This window comes from Mixophyes fleayi, chromosome 1 (genome assembly GCF_038048845.1).
Source record: "Mixophyes fleayi isolate aMixFle1 chromosome 1, aMixFle1.hap1, whole genome shotgun sequence".
Lineage (NCBI taxonomy): Eukaryota > Metazoa > Chordata > Amphibia > Anura > Limnodynastidae > Mixophyes > Mixophyes fleayi.
This window is the reverse complement of record NC_134402.1, coordinates 297,849,899-297,869,826: the sequence shown is the minus strand read 5'-3', so window position 1 is coordinate 297,869,826 and position 19,928 is coordinate 297,849,899. Positions and strand designations below refer to the sequence as shown.

The window sequence follows — 19,928 nt, the reverse complement described above, 5'->3', positions numbered from 1 at the left end:
AGTCATCTAGCCATCACAATTTGGCCCTTGTCAAAGTCGCTCAGATCCTTATCTTGTCCATTTTTCCTGCTTCTAATACATCAACTTCAAGAACGGACTGTTCATTTGCTGCCTAATACATCCCACCTCTTTAAAGGTACCATTGTAACAAGATAATCAATGTTATTTACGTCACTTGTCATTTGGTTTTAATGTTGTGGCTGATCTATATAGACATACACACGCATCCATGATTTAGTCACTGCTATTAATATTAAAAACAAACAATATGTCAAAGTAAATACCTCACTATAAACTATTTGATTGTTTCAAAGCCAAGCAGTGAGCAGTTCAATCTGGGAGGGGTTAATCGGAAATTAACATTTGTATTCATGCCAAGATCTATTGTCAGCTGAGGCTTTCAGTACACTCAGGAAATGATCTTAAATTGCATGGAGTAAAATGTTATAATCTGATTTGTGCTATTAGCAGACATGTCCAAACTCCATCCCGGATTCTGTCTGCACTTCCAGAAAATAAGTCAATTGCTATCCATTAGTCGGGTAAGAGTTCTACGTAAGACAAGGCAGAAAACAACATATACAGTACACCACTATAATAACAATTTAACCCTCACACAATATTAGCAGCTTAATTATAAGTTGTGCTGTAACATCTCCTTCCTGCACACACAGGGATGACGTCTAATCAACATTATTTACCTAGAAAGCATTGTTTGTGCTCCTCTAATGTTAAAGTCTTTGGGTGCAGCAGGCTCTAATACCCTAATTATCCTGAGGTTAATGTCACTGTCAGCTGATTGTTTTGCACACACATAATCCTCTCTGATAGGCAGGTCAATGAAACACCACTAACTGAAGGCTTTAATAGAAGTGCTTGGCGATAAAAAAAAGAAATTCTATGTGCTTTTCCTGCAGGGGAAATGGTACAATTTATGACATGGATTGCGTGCAGACAGGCTACGCCCTGGAGAAAGATACACATTATATAATTGCATCTCTAAACTAAAATTTTCATAATTCTTTATTCTTTATAAGGACAAAATTCTGTAACACTGTACTGCAGGGAACAATATATACAAAAAGATCTGGCGAAGAAGTACAAACGTTTAAACGGATCTGGGTTTACAATTCAAGAAATACAACTCATAAAATGACATAATATAAATTCTGGCTTCATGTCTGTAAATCTTTAAAAAGAAAAAATAAGCTAGACAAGCCTGTAGCTGAAAGGTCGTAGAAAGCAATTACACAGTCTTTGAAGAAGCATTTCTATATATGAAAGGTTTTAACAGAAGGGCTTCTTTGCTATTATTAGGATCCAAATATCAGTTCAAACACACAGCATTGAGATAAATTATTTTAATCTACTCACATCTTTAAAGAGGATACTGTGGAAGGCCAGTTCACGAGTATTTTGCACTTACCCGTTTTTACCACAGTTGCACAATAGATTGTTAACATTAGCTATGCACAGCTGGGTGTACAATTACCACTGTTTTCTGTGCTGGTTGCCTCTTACCTCTCTTGGTCATGTTCAAGAAGTGCACACCACTTTAAGCGCAACTTCATGAGGAATAGCATGAAAGTTATAGTGTTCTATGCATAAGCATAACTGTCAGCACCATTTTCCAATTAGTGGAAGATATTTTAAAGCAAACCCACATAGATTTCATTTTATACTTTAAATAGAAAGTGAATACCTTGTAGGACTGTATCACTTTTATTTAGCTATCCTCCCACAAATCATTATTTCCTTTCAAAAAGCCATATGGCAGGGAAACAAAAATGGCTGCCAGTCAGTCTGCTACACATCAACAGGCTCACAGCATGTCATGTGATGACAGAGGTGGGGAGAAAGAGGATGTCAGTGCAGACATCTCTCTGAGGGGCGTTCCAAACCCTCTCTGCCTACTACTTCATGTGCCATGTGACTGTGGTTGCCATGGTAGCTCAGAATCGTAAATAATCGTATTATTGATGGCTGGTGCACCCTCTGTACCTATAGGAAATAAATATTATCTTCCAAGGTAATAAGTGAGAAGTTACTCTTGTTCACTGGTGCGACATAACCTTCTTCTATCTCGTAAATAATAGTAGCCTGAAATAAAAAAAAAAAAGGGAACGGTAAATACCATCAATCATCTTATAACCTGCTACAGTGATTAATGGGGGGGGGGGATTATATATTTTTAGGATTGTTGCTTTAATGCAGCCATTTTAAAAGGTTGTAGCAACACTTTTTAGTCCCATCACAACCATCTGTTTGAGACAGGGATTCATTTTTAGGACTTTATATAACAGATGTTGCTGGGCTTTCTTTAATGATATGGATGAACCAATTTAGTCATCATCATAACACAATTGTTTCAGATAGTACTCCCTTAAGAGTTAATAGTGATTGTATCACAGAGAGTTAGAAAGACTAAGATATATACTGACGAATACAAAGTTTGTGTGGAGGGGAACAGAAGAATACAGTGGGTGAAATACATAAAAGCCAGAGAGCTACTTTTAGCATAGACAGGGAAAGGTACGGATATACCTAGGGATACTTAGTACATACTCTATACAGTATAGACATGTTTCAAGCACTCTTAATGGAAAAAAAATAAAATTGTTGCTATTATTGTTTTTCAATTGTAGAGTTTTCTTTTTAGAATTATACTTCATTAAAGTAACTGACCGCTCCCTACTGACTGCATTGATGCCCCAACAATAAACATGGCCATTTCCTATGCCAGTGGATCACAAACTTTCTCAGTTCGAGCACCCTTAGGGTCTCTATAATTTTTTTCAAGGCACCCCTAAGCCATAATAATCATCAAGTAGTCCCCCACCTTGCTTTACCACTGGCCCTGGCCACGGCACACAGTTTCGGAACCCATGTCCTATGCAATAGGAATTTATTAGTAGCAAAAATGTGTATGTCTAACGTGCTATTCTAGAGTATGCAAGTATAGCAATATGTTCATTAATAAAATCATTTCTACATTGGCAAACATGTTGTTCAAGTGGTCATTGTGTGACTTAAAAGCTAAATGAAATGTAATTCTAATACTATGAGGTATGGCCAAGGAGTAACAGTACTTGGCCATTCAATACAACCATATTATTGTATAGCAGTTATAGCAATAATTATAGCACAAATGTTTGTTTTTAGTTTTTGTTAATGTTGGAAAAAATACATTTAAATTACATTTTGTTATGCTTCGTGTCAGGGGAGGGCTGGCAAATTTTGGCCCGGGAGGGCGAGACTCGGCTCAGCAGCCTATAAGGAACATTATAAAGCTAAAATAAAATGCAGGTAGCCGAATCAGTCCTTGGTAGCCCACTATGGGACTGGCCCAGGGGAGCAGATGCCCTCGTCTGCCTGCCAGTCTCTGCTTAGTGTGTATAGTGTTAGATGCCCTCCTGCCTGCCAGCCCCTGCTTAGTGTGTATAGTGTTAGATGCCCTCCTGCCTGCCAGACCCTGCTTAGTGTGTATAGCGTTAGATGCCCTCCTGCTCCCCCAGCACCTGCATTAGACGCAGTGGTTACAGTGTAATACAGTTAATTTGATCTCTCATAGAATGGTATAAGTGGGTAGGAAATAAAGAAAAAAAGCAAACTTTGAATGTGGATCCCACATAAAATGACACTGATGCTGAATATGTCTCATTGATTCAGAAACTACTTGTGTTAATTAACCTTGCATTCATCTCAAAGATATAATGACAGGAACCATCTGTGTCTGATTCATCTTTTCTTACCTCACAATGGCAGTGACGGTTCCTGAGACTGAGTGCTTAACGGCAAAAGAAAGGAGGGGACTAATGATAAAATGAAATAAGCACTTATATTTCATATCTACTTGAGATCTATTATCCTTAAATCTGTTATTCAAAATATTTTGAAATACAGGTATGTCAAACACATTAGGTAGCAAAAATCAACTGGTGGATTAGCAAAATCGATGTTATCTACACAAGAACTTTATTAAAGGAGCTTTCACATTGATCTAGAGCTTGATGCGAACAGTTATATTATCTTATTAACTCATATCTGTTCTCCGAACATAGCTCAGACTATGTTCTTTTAAAAGGACTCTCATAGACGGAGCTTGGAGTACACATTAAGATACTGTGCGACGCACACTGTTAATGAGACTATATACCCTATTTAGAGACTTGGGTGTAAATGTATCAAGGTACGATTTTGCAAATCCAGCAATTTTCTCGGGAGAGATGAAACTCGCTGATGTATGAAGCAGAGATTTCATGTAAATTCGCCAAAGTTGTGTTTCTGTCAAAATCTTTATTTCCAAAATCGATAGAGATCAAGGTCCCGACTGTTTGTCACTCTAGCTATACAAGTCTTACATGTCTGAAGCTGCGATTAAGCAAACTCTCCTGAGTTTGCTTTAAAAATCACCAGATGCAACACACTGCATCCTAGCAGCGTGTTTACTAAACACATCACTGTTACACTTTCCCTGCCTATACAGGCGGAGGTCCGCCAGCTGTCAAAAGTGTTATAAATAGTTAAAAGTTGTATAAAACAAAAAACAAAACAAAAAAAGCATTGGGTCCCTCTTCCTACACCCCTGGGCGGTGGGTGTAGGGTGTAGCGATTATATAGTTAAAAAAACAAATGGACACCTGTGACAGGATGGACCGCCTATGCCACCCTGTCTGTTGTTGCTGGGAACCGGCTGGGCTTACTTTGCCACCGTCACCCTTTTGTTATTCCGAATACGCCCCTCCTGCCGCAGTGGGAGGGGCCTGCTGCCATCACTGAGCTCCTTTTATGGCACTCAGAACCACGTTCCTTCTGGTTAACTGACGCTACTAGCGTACCTCGTTGCTGGTATACCTGGGCTGGTACTCCTGACCTCTTACTATGGATCAGGTTTGCTGTGGAGCCTATCACACTGACCAGGGCTGCATGGGTAGATATTTTCAAGCAGGTCTATGAAGCAAGTGATGTTTATTTGCTCAAACACTGGTTGAAGGTACCAGCGTTCAGGTCAGATGAAATCAGAAAGATACATTTCAATGTACAAGTCAGTGCATTTTATACAGATTTGGACACAGGCTATTTTTAGGATCCCAATGTAACCCCATTTACCAAAACATAGATTTACATGCATTGCAAAGCTAACAATATTCACACTTATCTGTGAAATTCTAGAAACGCTGTGATGTTCTGCATCTTTGTTTTAGACACGGGAAATGTAGCAGCACATTTTAAATTAAACCTTTCTGTCTCCACGTGAAGCCTCACACATCAAAATGCCTGATTAGCATTAGACTTTTTGTTCCAACAGTTGCAGAATACACATTTCCAACTAAAGGTATAACAAAGCATTTCCTTGCACAAAGATATGCAAAAGGCTTTCAAAACAAAGACCTATTGTATCAGATATACATCAGAAATAAGGTATTTGCTTTTGAACGGTTAAAACCGAAAAAACAAATCTTCTATCCTGGTCTCAGAAATAACGATTCCTATCTCACAATATCAAAAAATAAGTGCACATGCAATAATATAAATAAGAGCCCTGCACTATTTCCTTTAAATAAATTTATACCAAAAGTTATTTATCAGTAATCCAGTCAAACTACCATTTTGTTTTGTGGAACTACAAGTCCTAGCCAGCCGAGGGTGCCCTAAACAGTCTGGGCATGCTGATGCTTGTGGCTATACAGTTATATACCCATGGCAGTAAGAGCATGTTGGCACTCTGAGAACCACAAGTGCCAACATGACCTGACACCCACGGCTAGCTGCGACCTGTAGTTCCACAAAATAAAATGTTAAATAAAACACAACACCATCTTAACAAACCACAGTTTTAATAAAAATAATAAAACCCCAATAAAAGACACTAAACACCCTCATTTATACAAATTTTCTCCCCGATTTTCACACAAGCAGCAGTAGGCAGTACTGCTCGGGCAGGTGGACCCCACTCTGTCTTTTTTTTTTTTTTTAACTTTTATCTATTTTTAAACATTTGACAGCTGCCGGAGCTCCGACTGTATAGACAGAACAGTGTAACAGTGATGTGTTTACTAAACACGCAGGAAACACAGGAGAGTTAGCTAAACACAGGAGTTTTTGACATCGCAGCAAAGCGCCAGAGATGACCAGCGATTTTTAAGATCAGAGTAAAAATCGCAATTTAATACATCTGACAATTTGGGGACTAAAATTGCGTGTCATCAACCGCGATTTGCCGTGATTTTAAAACGCTGAACAAAATCGGACCTTGATACACTTGCCCCTGGATTTGTGTTCCTAATTAGAGATTAAAATTATTTATGTCCGGACACCAATTTAATCTATCTGAGCAAACACAGTGGGAGTGAGATCTGCATGCTAAAGGAATCATTCCCATCATCTATGTGGTAAGATTTGTTGCAAAATGTTATACGATCTGATCTTCTCATATTGATCAAATCACAAGTCCCTATGCTATTTCTTATATTAAAGTAATATATGCTGCACAATTTTATAAATCAATTTATTTATATTGTATAAGCGATTTTTAGATTTAAATTTTATTGTTCAAAATAAGTTTAATATATTAAATTTATATGTTTTTGACATGTTTTGCCTAAATCTATTCATTTTATTATGCTCGTATAAGTAGTGTTTGCATTTTTGCCCATTAAGGCCTTTCGCTATAAAGGAGTTTGTAGTCTCCTACTAACGGCTGCTGTTATTACATAAGAGCAGAGTGCTTAAAGCAATTTCTGTATGTTATATTGACAGTCATGATCATCAAATGCCTCCCTGTAAGGAGCACTGCTTAATAATTTAATGAGTAGGGGCAGAGAAGTCATTTTTAAATGCCATTTAGTATATTTTAACAAAAGTACTTCAAATGACAAAGTTTTATTTACCCTTCTCTGGAAAGTCCCCAAGTCTAGATAACAGATCCCATACCTGTATCCCTACATTAACCACTACCATTCTAGTAACAAAGTGTTGGGTCTTCTTTCGAATTGTCTTGTGTTGCAATATATGTTTTCTCTTCAAATATTCTCATCTGTGTCTATACCCATGATCTCAAACATTAAACAGAGCAGAAAATATCACAGCAATTAGATTAATGTATTCAGGGAAATGCAATCAAGATATGTATTCTCATTTTTTTATTGCATATATTATAAATATGACAAATTCTGAACTGTGTAACTGTTTGAGTGAGCAGAAGATAAATAACAATGATGTTTGCAATATATTTGTAACAAAACAACTCCATGAAAAATAATTAATACAGTCTAATAAAATCCTTAAAATAAAAGACAATATTCAGCAACTAACTTTTGATCACATTAATAAACAATGCTTACACATGTAAGCCACTCAGGTAGGCCCAGATGATTTATCCTGGTAGTGCTTCTGGTAGTACAGCTGTTTTATTGTTTAAGGGCCCGACTCCTGTTCCTGCTGAACTGAGCCAGTGTATAGGATAGAACTGATATCAGTTCAGTAGGCACAAGAGGACAGGTCCATCACATGTGCAGAAGAAAGTGGTAAAGTCTTGTACAGAGTAATACCCCACCACCAATCCCAGATCTCATCGTGGTGTTGGAGTAACCTAATTTACACAACATGTTCGTACTTAAAACTTCTATACTTACTGGGAAACAAAGCTATCATATTCAATTAGAAGAAAATAGCAAGAATAACAAGTTCATTTTTAATGCAAACATTTTTTATTTCTAGCATAAAAGACTTTAAAAAATATGTTTTCCTATATCCCTAATTTTATGACGTAGCTTACTAGACAAAGTAAAATCATAGCATTCTCATCCTGTGCAGATTCCATCTCTCCCTCTCTTCAGGTGCAGAACTTAGCCACTGTGAACAAAGAGGAAATTAATCACTGTTCACCAATCAGCTAAGCTCTGCACCTTGCTAGAAAGGCCAACGTCAGTTGCTTAAAGCATGGACTGATCCTCTGTCAGTGACGATTTGTAATATGGGTCTTCTTTTGTTGTGTATGACTTTTTGTATATGTGCGTTTATGTTCCCAATTTGTGAAGAGAGCTGGTGTTTCCACTGCAGTCGCCAAGGACATGGTTGCGTGGTAATCCCTGGCAATGTGATTTTAATTTTAACTCACAAATCAGCATGCCAGGAACCCAAACAGCCACATCACTGCTACAAAACAACATAGATCATGAAAACCATTTGCTTTAATCATCCATGGCCATAATTCGGAATGCTTTATTCAGCAACAGACTAAACCATTAAGACACGGTTGCTATTTTGCCTGTGTCAGTAACAGTGATCTGCTCAATTTACAGGAAGTAGCTATTAACCATATTTAAAGACAGCTTAGATGCCAACAGTCCTTAGATAGCCTAAAACAAAAAGGTCACAAAGGGTTAAGAATTTTTTTTGTACAATTCTCATGAAATTCCAGCAAAAACACCATAATTATGTGAATAGATCTTTTATACATTTTTTATTATATTTTTTTTTAAGTTCAGACTTAACTGGTAGCCTAAAGACAAGATGTGGTCCCTTCCAGCAATTTGTTTGGCCCCAAAGCTCTAAGAATTACTACAGAATGTATTTTTATGAAATCCAGCTGCAAAATATCTATTTAACAAGTTCTATACATGACAATCTTGTAAGTCACTGATGTGCATGGAGAAACTGCAAAGCAAGTAAAAGAAATAAAACAAACAAAAACACATTTGTTGTTGGTCCATTGCATTTATTTGGCTGATGAAATAAGTGCTTGTGTTTCTAGTGGCGAAGCCATTTAATTGTTGCTACTGAAAGTTACGTGCTAAGTCTATGTTTACAAAAAAGTCAAATGGGTGAGGAAAAACCCTTTTTTAGAGGTGCATTGCTCACAGATTTTTTTCACAAGTGCACATAGATTTACGCCAAAAAGCAGAGTTTTACAGTTTTGGGGATGAGTTGTGGAAGTTTTCACCAGCTGATGGAAGAAGTTGGGCTGAGTTGGGGGGTTCCTGCAAAATAAGAGAACCAGTGTGCCTAATTTGGAGATCAGCATAAAACATGTTTATTGAAACCACATAAGAGAACACAATTTTAGGGTATTCCTTGCTGTCCAGATTGGCACCATTTCCACTTTTCCGTGAAGCTCTGATCTGACAGATATTGGTCTCGTCTTATACATTTAATGGACGCATTTTGCAGCTTGTGTTTTAGGAGAAAAATGTAAAAGTTTAAATTAGTAAAAGGAGTACATGATGAAAAAATGGGAAACTTGCATTCAGTGAAAGGCTGAAATTTTGATGTAAAGTGTTCACTTTACACAGTCCGTCACTTCAGGTTGTTCTGACTCTCTACATGCATAGGCGCACCTCTAGCTTGCAAAAGCGTCTCCTGAGAGCGAAGAGTAAGCATGTAGACCTTCTAGAAGCACTGGTGCAAATTAAAGCACATCAAGTGCGTAAAAACTCTTATAGCAAATGGCTACATATAGTATATATGTGAAACATGTAACCCTTAAAGAGTGGAGTTAGCCTTTAAAATTGTTCCAGGAATATATACTTGTAATAAAATTCTGTTAAGGTTCAAGCTTGGCAACTTCTAAATTAATTTGATAAATCACTATTCACATGTGGTAATATGGATTAGCCAATACTTTAGAATGGAAATACATCCAAAATACACATTGGAAAAATAAAAAATATGGCCATAGGTTCAACTGCCCAATTATTAGTTGCTTTGCTATACACAGAGCCAAGTATAATAATCAGAGTTTGACCCTCTCACATGTGTATAAAGAGAATAGATTATCATTACCCAAATATAGCAAATGTCTTTTCCTAGTGGCGCATGCTAGCAAGGGGAAGACAAACTAGTACTCCCACAAATCCTTAGATCCACCAAGAGAAATTCACTGCAAAGCTCCTACAAATAGTGCTACTATCTTTATCAAATACATTTAAAGAAATAATATTTAATGAAAAAATATATAGAAAAAAGCAGTTTAGCATCTCTGACTACTCCTCTGGTTAATGGCAGAAATAATGTCAGCAGTGCCCAATGTCACAATCACTTGATAACAGAAATGTTCCACAAAGAAATGAGAACAGCGAGTCTGTCAGAGGTGTTATTTCATTAGACAAGTATCTGAAATATGCTGCATTACAGAAGACCTTCATACCAAACCAAATTAAATATGTGTTCTACTTGCATGTGCAAACACCACTAAGGTTACCTCAGGGTATTCTAATATTGTGTGAGTGAAGGCCATATCTAGAACATCATTTTTCAGAGTAATTTACTGAAAAGTGATTTTTTTTTTTTTTTTTAAATCTGACAAGATATAGTTTACCACAATTCACATTATGTAGGCATGTAATTTAGTTTTATACAATACATATCTAGATCTGGATAGACAAACATTTTAACTTCCATCTGATTTTTAACTACAATTCCCAGCAGACTGTTGGCAGATGGAATTGCTCTGGTTTTACTTTAATGGCTGGGGAATCATGTGGCGGCACAAAGATATTTAGGCACATGTTACATCTTTAAAAAGAAGCAAAAATGTGTTTTATTTAAATCCACTGCATAGAAATGTAAAAATACTAGAGGAGACATTACAGACAGTCTGAGACTAGGATTACCACTATTTTCCTTCTACTTACACTTTGAAACATGCCACACAGCCTGCGCTTCTGGTCTAGCATTGAGATACTGTGCTGGGGGGCAGGCTCCAAATACGACCTTGTTCTAGGACGAGTAATCCACCCATAGTTCAGTGCTTAATCCTATCCAGTTTAACTTGCATCAACATGACCACACTGAGAGCTTGGCCGTTTCAGTCACGGCATTGTTCTATGGAAGTCAATCCATTAAAACAACATTTCTCCCACCACTTTTACACAGGATACATCCATTTGATCTCTGACAGCAGCAAAGCATCTGTGTGCGAGTTCTTGCTGTCTGGCATCCTCGTTCACCATTAATTCTCCATAGAGATACACACCCATGGCCTGTTGAGAAGAAAAAGAACAAAAAAACAGCTCTGTAAGAAGACGATCCTGTACTCAAACACACTTATGCAGCTCCCATCCCATTCACGCCCCTATTATGCCCTCACCCTTTATTACTCACTCTGGTGACAAACTAGTCCTTCTATTGAATCTTTCAAGATTTCCATAAAGATGTCCAAAATACACTTTTTTGCTGTTCTAATAACTGGATAGGAGCCTACTTTGTGTGTTCTCACTAAAGTTGTGTCATTTCCATTTATATGTGTATCTTTGCACCAAAATAGCTTTTCATGTTAGTTTATATGCAGAAGTGTGTAAATGGCTATGTACACCAATGCAAAGTGTCTTTCTTTGACCGTGTGTCATGTTGAGAGGACTGGTAAAACAGGTAGACGTGCAACAAAAGAGATAAGTGTCGCCAGCAAGAAATGAACATTTTATCAAAGCAAAGTAATATTTTGGTTTCTGTGCTCTTATGCTGAAAGCCTTCACCTGCAGCCCCCCCTTTCTCTGCTTCATATCTTTCGGCCCTCAATCTTGGTCTCTGCTTTATGCGCTGACGAGCTTTATACGTGGAAGTGAAGCTCGTCAGATCACAAAACAGAAAAGACGACTGAATTTACCGCACCATGCAGCGGCCAGCAGCACATCTGAAGTCTGAGGAGGATTGATAGATGTGCAGTCTGCACCAAATGATTTCTCACCTTCGTCCGTAGGAAAGAGCAAGGTCATTTTTAAGCAGCTGCAAAGTTTTGTGCTGTAAAGTTGTCTATTTTGATTTCACTTAAACATGCGACTAGACATTCCCAATTACAGAGACACATAAAATAACAATATTCAATAGCAAATTGATTGATTGAAACCTCTCTGCTGGTTTGTTTTGTGCCTGTTCCAGCCGTTCACTAACTTTTTCAAAAGCCGATTGAAAGTCTGGCCATCCTGAAGTCACATTGAATTATTATATTTGTATTTACAACTTATAATACTTGTTTAGGTTACTGTCAAATGTCTGCTGATATGTTTTTACAGTTTTGTATTTTTTATATTCTATTTGTATTTCTATAAAGTTGGAGGCCTGCACATTCCCATATCATTAGGTTGTCCAACATTAGAGGCTACTTGTAAACAAACAAATGGGATCAGGTGATTCACAATATCACTGACATGGTATATTTAATGGTAATTTCCCGACAGCTTAGGAGTCTGGGTACTTTAAGACATTCTGGGGCCTTTGTTTTGATACTTTATAATGTTATCCCCTTTACTCAATGATCACCTGTTACAATCCTGTCCCCTCCCTGTCTCCACTAATGTTTGAATGTTGTATAACAGACAAATTTTTTGAGCCATTATAAGAAAAATCATGTTTGCCTTTCTTTAGCTATAGTATAACTAAGTTTTATCCATTGTACTGTTCTGTTAATTCCTGATGTTCTTGCTTACTGGAATGTTACAATGCATGCTTCAGCAGGCTGTTTTTTTTAAACAAAAACAAACAGTCTTGTAATCCATATCTAGTGGCATGGCATGTTAGAACGGTTCTATGCCCTATGTCTGTAATGAGATGTTCCACAGCTTCACCTTTCACACGCAAAGTGTCTATGTAAATTGTTTAAAACTGTTGGTTACATGTAATTTGCATAATGTTACCATATCATCCATGTAAATTAGGACATACATGAAATATACCTCCTGCATGATTTCATTTCACATGCATGATGCAATATTTCTTTAACAGGCATGCCACATACACATGAACTAACAGCAGTGCAGACACCATGTGTATTGTCCTGATTTACATGGTAAAATTAAGTCTTCTTTTCAAATATAAAGTTGTACACATACATTTTTAACACATTGGGATACTTATGAAAACAAATGAACACAAATAAAGCCATAAAACCACAAACACTAACATGCAATGTATCACTTCATTTAGCAAACAGCTTTAGAACATATGCTGTGCTCAATCCTTTTCTCCTTTTGCATCCCTTTCTATCTTATTTGAGTTATTTTATATAACTACTGAAATTAATTTAAATTGTCAAAAAACAAACAAAACATTACTAGCAGTTCTGTGGTTTGTGTCTGCACTGTTTCGGTGTTGACAAGGGCAAGGAAAGCCACAAATGGAATACATGTGGGATTTGTCTGACTTTCCTAATTCTAGTGACACATTTTGACTCAAGTATATCTGATCCCAGGATCTATTTGTATTTGGTTGACTTGCAATACTAATATTAGAAAGGTGTAGCAAAATAAAACAATATAGAGATAAGAAAAAAGTAGTTGACAAGTACTATTCACAAAACTCAAGATGGGCATTAGCTGTAAAATATAAATATTTTATGCATTTGGCCTGTTCAGTTAATGTGTCAGTCTCTTATCTACTAATAGAAGTTCATATAGGAGTACTAAATTATACTCAGTCATCTGAAGTAACACCTACCAAAAAAGCATACTGAATTAAACAATTTTTTTTTTTTTTTGTAGAAAATTGGTTAGAATATGCAGGTCATGTGGGAGACAGGCAAAGAGAACCTATGACATGTCAGTGGGAACACTGTCAGCGCAGGTACTTGCATACAAGATTACAAGCAATACTTTATAGTGCATTAACCATAACCAGAGCATTTTTCCAATCAATAGTTGCTCTGTTCTTTTATCATGATTTCTGGAACACTACGAATGTTCAAGAATGTTCTGTGATTTTTGTGATACTGAATCAATGAGAAAAATATATAAAACACATCAATGCCTTTTAAAGCTGGAACTTGAAGTTTATATCGCTGGAACTTCACATCTCTGTGAAATGACCTGTTCTGTCTGAATTTCGATTAGTGCACAATGTTTCCGTGATTACACACATTTATAGTGGCAACCATTTTCACAGAATTATGCGGACGACATTTTTGTGCATCATGCCAATAATCTACTTTTTTCAAAAAAAATATATTTTCATTTTCAATTCTTACCTTCAAATTACACCTTCCTAAATACCCCACTTCCTTAAAGAGATATCTATTTGTCTGATCATTAATGTGAATATACCAAACAGGTTTATTATATTGATATACATCAGCTTTGAGACTGCAGCTGTTGCTTAATGATAAATTCCAGTTTCTTGGGGACCCCCCCCATGGGGGCGAAGGGGTACAGACTTGGCAGAAGCTATTGTTGTTTTCAGCCTAGGAGGGATGTGACTGTGGAATAATAGTTTCCAATTGGTCCATGCAAAGTCACTCCCCACCCCCACTTCCACGCTAACACCCTGGCTCAAATGGTACCTTAAACTACAAACATATTCGCTGCCACTGGCCTCTTCCATGACCCTCTTACTCCACTGTACCCCTACACTGACATTTGGAATACTTGTTCAGCACTGTTACCAACTCGCTGTTCTCTATATTTACAGCTTGTCCAGTGGCTCTGTACAAGTGACAGTGAAGGGCCTATATTGGCAGGAGGCAGGTCTATGTTGATGGTCATGTGATGTGTAAAAGGAGAGCAAAGAAAATGATATGGTAACAGAAAAGCTCTGCACTCTGAGATCCTATAATTCAGAAAGTGTGGTATTTCTATATAAATTGCTTATTATTAAGGAACTTTATTTGTTTTATAAAGCTACTTACGGACAGAAAGAAGAATGGTATTATGCAATGTGCACATTTAGATATATTATCTTTAACAGAGTTGTCAACTACATTTTTATTACCTTCATATTGTTTCTTTAAAGTAACAGAGAATCAGCAAGAGAATCAATACAATTAACAACATGGCCAGAAGGATTAAATTACCAAGTGATAGCCAATGGTCAGAATTTTAATAAGATAAATATGGCACTTCTTCCCGTGTAATGGTAAACATCTCTGCCTATCACTTGGCAATCAGTTCTCAAAGATGCAGTGTTAATACCACAATTATACCATGGACTGCCCAAATGTCTGCCGTCAGCAAAAAAGTATATATAGTGATAAGCTCCTATGACTAAATATTTACCAAAATAATGAACGTCAAGAGTAAAAAAAAATAATAATCAGGTAATACAAACAAAATAAAAACAACAACAACAATTTGCTAGTCTTCTCAATATCATACCACACAGGTGGAGTGTGGACCAGGGTACACAAGACTTCAGTGTGGGGTGATCAGGGCTGTAGAAGGCAGTACATGATTGGGCGTGAGCTGATCATTAGATGTATTCTTTGACTCGCATCCAGTCACGTGTTGCCTGGACTGGCAAGAAAACACAAAGGAATTCTGGGCAAACACATTAAAGGCAGCAATCAGTCTTTGATTCCATTGGGCTTTCCAGCTTTTCCATGCCCTACACCTCTCACACATGAAGGTACTAGACACTTTGCAGACATGCCATTAACATCACTTTGTTGTGGTTACCACAACAATTCACATGAATCTGCAAAGATTTATTCATAATTGTTCAAGGTGGTAAATTCATTTAAAACAGTCCTCCACAAGATAGTGTCTGTCCTTCTGTAATCATATGTGAGATACAGTGTTTAACACAGAAATGGTAGAATGGTACAACCAAGTGTCTCCAAAAATGATAATGTGTCACGCACCTGGTCCTGCAGAAGAAAGGTTTCTACATCCTGGTAAGCTGCTGTATACTTATGTTTTATTACCAGCTCACACCATCTATGCCGAACCTACAAAAGAAATTAAATAAATTTAACGCCAGATGACCTGCAGTCAAGTATCCTCTTTCGCATTTAATTCTACCAGTCTCAACAACAATAAATGCATATATAAATGACTTCAAAACTGCAATTCCCTGTAACATCATTTGGACAAGGACTTTATGTTACACTGTGTAGAACCCTCCTTATAAACCAGAACAAAAAAATCCTATTTAATTTGTTTTCAGGATTATATATACTTGGCTATTTTCCCATCTATGCACATATAAATCCATTGCTGTATGGTGCCTAGCAAGGATTAAAGTGTACTACATATAGATGAAGGCTGGGCCAATGGTCAGCCAACCAATTCACTGGGTAGCATCTTTTTCTAACCCCCATTAGTCAGTTAATCACAGAGATAGCAGAAAATCAAATTTAGCACTGTTATTGTTACTATGTGCTTTTCAGAAAAGGAACGTCTGGGGATTATTTAAATTGGTCCAACTGCAAAATAAATTCAATCTGGGGATGTCCCTTTCCTGTCCATTGTATATAAATCTATGTTGGATTATTTAAGGGAAAGCATAGTAACTAACTGTCCCTGATTTCCTGGGACAGTACAAGTGTATAAAAATATGTCCTTCAATATTTCTGTTAATATCTTTTATATTTAGCAATTGCCTCTGTGTGGGTTGTTGAGTGTTTATTACGTTGACAAGCTTCTTGTGTTTTGAGTGCCGAGTCACATTCTCAATGCTTATTCTTGTTCTGAAATCTAAGCAAGTTACTTCTAATTAAAGACACGCGTTTGAAATGGAATACAACTGCACCATGTTCTTGTCTTCTGGTCATTTCATGTAATTGTGTAGTTAAAACAATATTACAATGGCATACATTTTTATAGAATAGGACAATGAAAATAACTAAGTTACTTGACACCATTGTCCTTCATTGTCTAAACCTACAATATTTGTATCCCGTGTTCCAAAAATAGTTCGGACAGATTCACTTGCCCATAAGTAAAGTTTGTAATGTTGACAAATGGGGACAAGCATACATTTAGGTTCTTATTAAAACATGTAAAACACCTTTTTTACTCCTTTTTTTTCCTTATTCAGACTTTATTCAATTTGAGTTTACTATTTTTTACAACTATGCAAGCAGGAATAAGCAGCACTCAAATGGCTAAGTGGCCAAGATGAAAATAAAGAAAAGGTCCAAAACACTGAAGTGATGCAGACTATACATGTCCAGTTCTAGAGGTGGGAATCTGCAAGCTTGGCATTAAACAACTGTACTGTGACAAGGCGCTTTCTGGGCCACAAACATGGTTATGGAAGCAGGAAAGAAGCTGCATAAGTGTGCTTGTCATTGTGCTATGTTTAAAGTAAATAGTGCGAGTCATTAATCATGTCTAAAGCACTACAGAGACAGTTGTGAAGGATAAACAAGATTAAGTAAGCATTTAATATAAACAGAACATCAACATCCAAGATATATTTCTAATGTATCCTGGCTGCTTAGCATTGTCCTATTCATTCATCATGTCCGAATTGAGTGCCATCTTTTCAGCCTTGCATGTACCTGTATTTGATTAGACATACATAGTGGAGTTATGAAGGCAGCTATCAGCAGCTCTATATTAACAGGAATAAGCTATGTGGCTCATGTAGCTCAGCTAACATCCTAATTAAAATGTTTAATGAGTGATTTATAGTCAGACCTGGTCTGGTGGATAATCTTCCTTTTTAGTTTTACACTGGATGGCTTCCAGCTGTACAAAGTGAAGCTGCAATAGTGTATCAGTAGTTACTCACTCCTACTATGACCTAGCCCCAACGTAACACAAATTCAAATTTGATGCAGTTTCTAAAAATAAACCTTTGTATTCACATGAACAATAAGCAGAGTGCTTATAACCTTGGACATATTGGAGAGTGTATTACAACACCGAAATAAGATAAGATGAAGTTGTACATTATTCAGTTCAGTAACAAATTTTGCATGTTCAAAAGCCAGACTAGAAAGATGGCTTTTTGATGCATGGTTTTCCAAAAGGGGCAAGTAAGGATTTGTATTTATGTGCCCAGAATCCCTAGGACAGTGGTTCCCAAACTGAAGGTGGAACTGTTTGGCGATCTCACAGAGGTGCCAAGGTCAGGGCCTGAGGTAAGCAAGGCGGGTAATTATTTTGACTTATGGGTGCCTTGAAAAAATTATGGACACCCTAAGGGTGCCTTGAACTGAGAAAGTTTGGGATCCATTGCCCTAGGGGAAGATTAATGCTTTGCTCTTTGGTTCTGTTCGCTAATGTTGGTTGTTATAAACTAGCTTGGAGAATGTAATTACCTTTTGCTATAAGAGGGCTCTTAGGCTTCTTAATTATAGTTTCGGGTACTTAGGCTCCTAACTAAAATCACTATAAACCAAATGGGCACAGTGCTCAAAAGCAAAACACATTTTACATCTGCTTAAAATAGCTCAATGCAGGGATATCTCTTACATTAAGCAAATTACCTCAGTCTCCATTATTCTTAATGGGGACTGCAGTCTGGACCAATTTATCAAGCTCCGAAAAGTTTGTACATGCACAGTGCATAGGCCATGTGACTTCGATCACTTTACTATAAACTATTCGCCAAGACCGTCTCTTATTAGAGACGCCTGGCTGAAGAATTTTAATAAATTGCTTCATTAATTAATTTCTTCTCACTGCAATAAGAAATGATAATTAACAGAGAAAATGCGAGGGTTCATAAACAGATTCTTTGGTGTCTTACACTGTGTTGTGGGGTCTGTCAATGTGCCGAGGTCATATACAATCCACAAAGGGCAGCAAGTTGTTGTTATGATTGTTGATTTCTTAGGAGCCACAGTGTTCATGACAGTGGGGAAAACAGTATACATAAAACAGGTGCATACAATGTAGACAAAATAAATGCAGACAAGAAAACAAAGGGTAGGTAGGGGTAGAGAAGGCTGTTTAGATATGATCATTGACCATGCAAAACCATGCGATATAAGCCTTTCAACGATGGATGGCTGTCCCTGTAAAGTGCATCATCTATAAGGTGATCATCACATGAAATGTGAAATACACTGGTTACAGAGAAACTAAAGAGGTCTTTTTACAAAGTAAGAGAATGAATAAATTAATACATTCTCATGCTTGAAGTTCATTGTTGGTGGAAAGCTAAAGCAACATGGAAATCATACAAAATCTAAAACTTAGGGGTCTATTTAACAAGTGAAACAGCAGGTATAAACACCAGCAAATGGTCCTTTCACCATTTTTTGTTAAGGGTTAATGTAAAAGAAAATCAGAGATTCCTTCAGTCTTAACCTAATTACCAGCACTTTCCACTATCCCCATAGATCTTTATGGGGACAGTGACATTAGGCAACTTATTAGTCTGCAGAAAGCGCATCTCAGGATGGCGTTATTCATCTTTTACAATGAAATCCACCGGAAGCCTTTGCAGCTTTGCTGGACCCCTCATGGGTAAAAAAGTGCTATAACTTCCTCCATTCGCAGAAAAAAAAAAAAAAAGGCTTTAGGGAGAGGAGGGTTTTCGCAAGGGTTCCTAGAGCAGCCGTGGCAAGCTAAATTACAATGATATTTCGTTCTGTATCACTGCAATTTCCAGAGAAGCATATAGATGCACTGTGGTAATAAGGAAACCCGATGATGCAAATGACATGTATGGGAAGTGGCATATTTATGTAGAGGCTGTTGCATGCTTCTGTAAAACTGGATTCTAGTGTTATATTAGCTTTATATGTACACAATAGGTAAAATATAGTACTTTGTTCAGAGACAAAAGCTCCCTCTTTAGATGCAAACAGCTGATGTATTTCTATATACAATTCATATAAAGGCTTCTAGAATACATAAATTCTGGTTTTATAAATTCCCTTTTCCCCTCAAGCACTTATACCTTAAAGTCAGCACACTTAAGACAAATATTGGAAATTCAGATGTTAAAAAAAGAGGTATTAAAAAAAGAACTCAAGAAATCTCCCTGTGGTTAGGAGCTTTCAATACAAAAGCACTTCTTGTTATAAAATGGTGAATGTCATAATCTCTGTAAAAACACAGGAAATGAAAGCACTATAAAAATATACTTTTGTCTTTTTCTGCCCTGAACACGCACAGGAATCATAAATCATGTATGTAATATGAAGAATGGCATTGTTATGATACGTATGTCAATATTCAACAATCATTTTCAAAGTTGTGGAAACAGCATTGCTTAGAAATAGCTTTTCCATCTGGTATATGTAAGCATAGTAGTCTTGCTAC

At 37.0% G+C, this 19,928-nt stretch overlaps 1 protein-coding gene across 1 annotated transcript in view; it reads right to left on the bottom strand.

The window, feature by feature from the left end:
- Nucleotides 1-1,005: 1,005 nt before the first annotated feature.
- The window catches only part of AOPEP (aminopeptidase O (putative)), a 466,448-nt gene continuing 447,525 nt past the window's right edge, over nt 1,006-19,928 (bottom strand). The window contains exons 15-16 of the mRNA XM_075211079.1: nt 15,566-15,652; nt 1,006-10,982 (exon numbers count right to left, since the gene is read on the bottom strand). Coding sequence (XP_075067180.1) covers nt 10,842-10,982; nt 15,566-15,652 — 228 coding nt within the window. The 3' untranslated portion in view covers nt 1,006-10,841. The remainder of the gene's footprint in view (nt 10,983-15,565; nt 15,653-19,928) is intronic.